Source organism: Rhinopithecus roxellana, chromosome 19 (assembly GCF_007565055.1).
Source record: "Rhinopithecus roxellana isolate Shanxi Qingling chromosome 19, ASM756505v1, whole genome shotgun sequence".
Lineage (NCBI taxonomy): Eukaryota > Metazoa > Chordata > Mammalia > Primates > Cercopithecidae > Rhinopithecus > Rhinopithecus roxellana.
Window position 1 is genome coordinate 42,530,439 of NC_044567.1, and position 6,102 is coordinate 42,536,540.

General features: G+C 48.4%; 1 protein-coding gene across 1 annotated transcript; it reads left to right on the plus strand.

Moving 5' to 3' along the window:
• Positions 1–661: 661 nt before the first annotated feature.
• On the plus strand, positions 662–2,997 carry LOC115894851 (C-C motif chemokine 4-like). Its single transcript, XM_030923642.1, has 3 exons — positions 662–1,041; positions 1,587–1,701; positions 2,609–2,997. The coding sequence occupies exons 1-3, from the start codon at positions 966–968 to the stop codon at positions 2,694–2,696; spliced, it is 279 nt and encodes a 92-aa protein (XP_030779502.1). The 5' UTR covers positions 662–965; the 3' UTR covers positions 2,697–2,997.
• Positions 2,998–6,102: the final 3,105 nt, after the last annotated feature.

The following is a 6,102-nucleotide window of genomic DNA, read 5'->3' on the forward strand; positions in this document are numbered from 1 at the left end:
CCGAATACAATCGGTCTCTGAGTGTGGAATAGCTCCTAGCAGTCTATCAGTCAACGGTTTATCTTTGTGATCACACTCTATGTTTATTCTGGAGACTACAGCATGGAAAGAAAGTGGACTTTGGAGTCAGATGAATCTTGATTCAAATCTTGGCAGTGCCATTCATCAGCTCTGTGGCAGTGAGCACATCAGTGGACCACTCTCGAATCCTCAATTGTCTTATCTGTCAAATGAGATTACACACCCCTGCTCAGGGTTATGGTAGGATTAGATATAATATGTGTAAGACAGCTTTCCCAGTGCCTGATACAAGGTAATTGTCCAATAAGAAGTTACAAATGTTCCTGAGTCACCCTCCTGGGTTCCTCTGCACATCCAATGCTGGACTCTTCATGCCCAAGGAAACACATGGGGCACAAAAGTCAGTGGCACTCAGCTCAGCAGAAGAAGGCACAGGAAGGGGATGGGGGAGTCCTGGCTCCCCCTTTGTCCTGGGGGCCAGGCTTGTGGCCATCCTGGAAAGACTGACATGAACCCTCCAGTATCTGGGGGTGCCAACCACCAAGAGCAGCACAGTTCTTGTCTACAAGCCACTTGTAGCAGGTGTGAACATTCCATCTTTCCTCTGGGGGTTGCAGCTGTCTCCCCAGTCTCGGTCGCTGCCTTTGGTTGTACCACTTCCCTTTTATTCTCCCTTGAACCTCCCTCATCTTTGCTCTATGATGACATTGCCCTGGGGAAGAGAAGCTGAGAGGAACTCCTCACTCAGCTAGCTTCAGGAGCCATGACATCATCTCTACCATGGAAATTCCACTCACTCTCCTGAGCCCCCACATTTGTCCCAGGCCTCACAGTCCTTATAAAGAGAGATTCCCAACTCAGTATCAGCACAGGACACAGCTGGGTTCCGAAGCTTCTGAGTTCTGTAGCCTCACCTCTGAGAAAACCTCTCTTCCACCAACACCATGAAGCTGTGCGTGACTGTCCTGTCTCTCCTCGTGCTAGTAGCTGCCTTCTGCTCTCCAGCACTCTCAGCACCAAGTAAGTCTACTTTCGCAGCTGCTATTTCCAGAGCCAAGGTGTAGGCAGAGTCTTTTATTCTAGCTGTGGGATCTGGGGATGGGACAAAAGGCAGCTAGGAAGATTGCCGCGAAGTCTGCTGCTAAATGTAGAGTCTAGTAGATATTCAATAACATTCAAGTTCCTATTTTCTTAAGAATTAGCAACCAGCAGAGGAAAAGGATGGGCTGGAAGTCAGACTGTTGAATTGGCTCTGCCTCTAATTACTTGTTCAAGCAAGCCCTGTCCCTCTCTGTGCCTTGGTTTCCCCATCTGTCACATGAAGGGGGTGCGATGTGTTCTGAGACTGAATCCAGTTCCACCCTTCTAGATTTCTTTCTTGTTCTTCTCTGAAGATCCACTATTCAGAATAAGAGTCCTGCTCAGGTTAGGTGGGAATGGATACAAGGGACCTTCTTTGGGGTTCTGGTAGCTCCACAGGGATGCTCAATGAAGACGCAAAATTAGAAGCCAAAATAAACAGCTCCCATGTGCAGTGTTGATCTCACCCTGGCCTTTCCTTTCAGTGGGCTCAGACCGTCCCACCGCCTGCTGCTTTTCTTACACCGTGAGGAAGCTTCCTCGCAACTTTGTGGTAGATTACTACGAGACCAGCAGCCTCTGCTCCCAGCCAGCTGTGGTGTGAGTATCAACCTCTGGGCTGCTCTGGGAGGCAAGGGTGAGGGCTGGATTTTAAAAGGGGGCCTGTTTTGGGGAGGGGGTGATTGAGCAGTGGGGAGGCAGCTCTTAGGGCTGAAGGCTTCCCTGAGAGCAGTGAGAACACAGGTCATGAACTCACTTTTCAAGTGCTGAAGGCGGCTGAGTGGGAACCGAGAGAGAAGGGGGTTCCTGGGGAGGAAGTTATCCAGAGGACAGGAAAGCAGGGGAAGTTGGACAGGTCCCATGAGACAGAGACCAATTTCTTTCTTTCTTTTTTTTTTTTTTAAACGGAGTCTTGCTCTGTCACCTGGGCTGGAGTGCAGTGGCCGGATCTCAGCTCACTGCAACCTCTGCCTCCCGGGTTTACGCCATTCTCCTGCCTCAGCCTCCTAAGTGACTGGGACTACAGGCGCCCGCCACCTCGCCCTGCTGATTTTTTGTATTTTTTAGTAGAGACAGGGTTTCACCATGTTAGCCAGGAAGGTCTCGATCTCCTGAACTCGTGATCTGCCCGTCTCGGCCTCCCAAAGTGCTGGGATTACAGGCTTGAGCCACCGTGTCCGGCCGGGACCAATTTCTTAAACCGTGCTAGAAAGACATGTGGAAAAGTCACTGCCAGGCTGGCAGGGAATGGGGAGATCTAGTCATATTGATTGCAATGCCCATTGGTTCCTAATCTGGGCAACCCTTGGGGCCCACACCTAAATCCAGTGGGTGGAAATTACAGGGAGTCTGGTTCCAGCGCTGCCCCAGGAAGGATCCCATGCACCAGAGCTGCCTACATGGACCATGATCAGGCAAAGGAAGATGCCGACCACAGGCAAGGGATAAAGCCAGATGACCTCAAAGGTCTCATGGGATTCTCATCTGTCCGCTCCTTGTTCTACAGATTCCAGACCAAAAGAGGCAAGCAAGTCTGCGCTGACCCCAGTGAGACCTGGGTCCAAGAGTATGTGTATGACCTGGAACTGAACTGAGCTGCTCAGAGACAGGAAGTCTTCAGGGAAGGTCACCTGAGCCTGGATGCTTCTCCATGAGACGCATCTTCTCCACACTCAGGACTCCTCTCCGCAGTTCCTGTCCCTTCTCTTAATTTAATCTTTTTATGTGCTGTGTTATTGTATTAGGTGTTGTTTCCATTATTTATATTTGTTTAGCCAAAGGATAGGTGTCCCCTATGGGGATGGTCCACCGTCACTGTTTCTCTGCTGTTGCAAATACATGGATAACACCATTAATTTCATGTGTTTTCATAATAAAACTTTAAAATAAAAAGCAGACAGTTTCTTTGTGATTTTAATTTGATTTGGGGGTAAAAGGAATTGCCTGGTACCATTGGGAGGGACAAGCTACAGTTTCCCAAAACAGTAAGAATGAGCAATTGCTGAGTTCTTAATATGAGCTCTGGGCTGAGCACTCTTCATACATGCTCTCACTGTGTGCTTTCAATGAGGCTTTTCACACCCTTACGAAGTAGCGACTGTTGTCCCCAATTTCACAGTTAAGGAAACAGAGGCACAGAGAGGTGAAGTGACTTGTTGAGGCTCGTAGGTCTGCTTGGGGAGTGTCATGAAAGAATGCCCCCAAAAAGGAGCTTATTATTTCAACATCTTGAGGGGAAGTTGTAAACAGGGGAAGCAGCACAGCAAAGGGGGAAGAAGAGTGAGAAAACTGTCTTCATCATCTTATTATCAGCATAACATTGGGAAAGTCATCTTGCCTTATTAGACCTCAGTGTTCACACCTGTGAAATGCGGATAATATCAACCACTTCGAAGGGCTGTTTATAAGGTGATGTGTAAAGCACCCATCATAGGACCAGGCACCTGGAAGTTTCTCTCCTTTCCTCTCTGAGCTTCAGCCTTTTCAATTAAAATGGACCCAGCAATTATCAGGGTCATCATGAGGATTAGATTAGTTAGTTGAAAGATCAGCACTCTAAAACCCAAGCTACTGTGAAGTGTTGTCATCAGGACAGTAGGATGGAGGTCTGGTTTTGTTTGGAAGTATTGCAGGAGTAACCTAAAGCCACTTCTACTTAATTATCCTTCAATCAGAACTGCCTATTCCATGGGTCAGAGACAACACGGCTCCGAAACAGAATTACATGCACAATAAAGCCTGATCCTCAGGACATAGACACGTAGTCTACTAAAGCTAAAAGGAAACTTTAGACCATCCGGTCCAACCCTCTCATTTTATGGAAACTGAGGGCTAAGGCCTGGGAAGTAACTTGCCACATGCCACTCAGCGAGTGCATAGCAGAGCAGGACCTTGGCCAGTGCCAGCTCCCAGGCTCGGGCCTTTTCCTGCACACCTTCCCTAGTGACACACCTCTGTGGTCCTCAAAAGGGAGACTGGTTGAGTAAGGACAAAGCAGAGACTACCTTAAAATCATTTGAGTGTTCTTAGTCCTATGCAAAAGCAGAACTGGGGCCCTGTACTTCTCTGGGGAAAACAGACACAATTCCCTTTCTGTCTTGCCCTTAGTCACCTCCGTCATTCCAGAGTCCCAGTGGAAGCCTCCTTCAGATTCTGCTGGGACTGAGAGAAGGAGGTTAGGAGGCAGAGCTCATCCAGAACAGGTGTGAGAAGAGGCTAGCAGCAAAGAATGTGCCTGGCCGTAGTTTCTGCTTTCATTTGCCTAGATCTGAGCTGTCTAATATGTTAGCCACTGGCAAAGTGGCTACTTACATTTGCATTACATTTAATTACAATGAAATAAAATTTAAAATTCAGTTTCTGAGTCACACTAGTCACATTTCAAATAGTCAGTAGCCCCACGTGGCTAGTTCCCATGTTGCACAGCATGGATTATGGACTTTCTGTCCTTCATCACAGAAAGTTCCGCTGGAGAGCACTCTCCTAGAATGTTCTCAGAGCCTAAAGAAAGTGAAGGGAGGAGCAGTTGGGATGGCCTGTAAGATTAGGGTGTGGATTTAAAGAAAAATACACAATTCTATTCTGAGGGGATGAGATGGGAGAGAGAATGGATAACCCAGACCAGAGACGAGGTATAGATCACTATGGTAGCTGAATAATGGTCCCCAAGACATCCACATCCTATTCCCCAGAACCTGTCAATGTCCCTTTTATAGCAAAATGGACTTTGGAGATATGATCAAGTTAAGAATCTTGAGATGAGTGGTTGCCTTAAATTACCTGATCAGGCCCTAAATGTAGTTGTAAGTGTCCTTATAAGAGGGAGGAAGAGAAAAATTTGGCAATAGAGGAGAAGGTAGCAATGTGACCAGAGAAGCAAGATGCTATGCTGCTGGCTTGGAAGATGGAGGAAGAGGCCAGGAGCCAAGAGGTGTTAGGATGCAGCTCTAGAAGCTGGAAAAGGCAAGGAAATGGTTCCCCTGCTAGAGCCTCCAGAGGGAGTGCGGCCCAGTGAAACTAGTTTCAGACTTCTCACCTCTGGAACTTTAAGAGAATAAATACATGGTTATAAGACGCTAAGTGTGTGGTAAGTTTTTTGCAGCAGCAGGAAACAAATACAACCACCAACTGATGCGTCACTGATAGTGACCCCCAATAGCTCAGTGTGGCCGGAAAGGGAGCATTCTAGATGGTGAGCCAAACCTCCCTGCAGGAGGGACCCAGGGTGAAAGGGACACACCTCAAGATGAACTATAATGAGGAGAGGCATCCTAAGGGGAGATCTGCTTCAGCAACTGAGTTCTGGGGCTGAGGCTTGACCCAGGGTCCAAGACCCTTAGGAAGCATGCCTCTTCTTGAGACACTTGGGCGCTCTGAGGGGTCCTGGATTCCTATCTGGGAGAGTCCATCCTCTCATCTGTCAGATGCAGCCCAGAGCAGAGCCATGACCTGTCTCTGGTTCATCGTTAGTGAGCAGGCAGTCTAGGGCCAGAATCCAGGTCTCCTCCCTCATGATGGAGTCCCTTTCCCACTGGTGCCTGCCCCTCAGCAAATGGGAAGGGAGGAGCTCAGCTCCGCAGAGGCAGGACCACCAGGGAAGACTGCAGGAGCCTGGGCAGCCTCATGAAGAAATGCTTCACCAGGAATTACAAACGGCAGCATGGAATCCTCCAAGTGGGGCAATGTGGGACTTCACCTGTTGCACAATATGAGACTGTTTTTTCCTGTCTCCTCTTTTCATACAACTTCCTTTTCTCATCCTGGGTCCAGAGAGCTGGAATCTGCTCATTTGATGTTCCAGTTGAGGTTTCTCCAGGTTTCTGGGTGGGGGTGAAAGCCAGAACAGACAAAGCAGGACACTTGAAAGGAACTATGGATTATGGAGCAATCTCTAGACATCCAGCCTGTCTTCCTGCTCCTTACAGTGCCCGCCTCCCCCAGCTCACTCTCCAGATGGGAGTCCATTTCCTTACGTACATGTTCCTTTAGGACACGTTCATG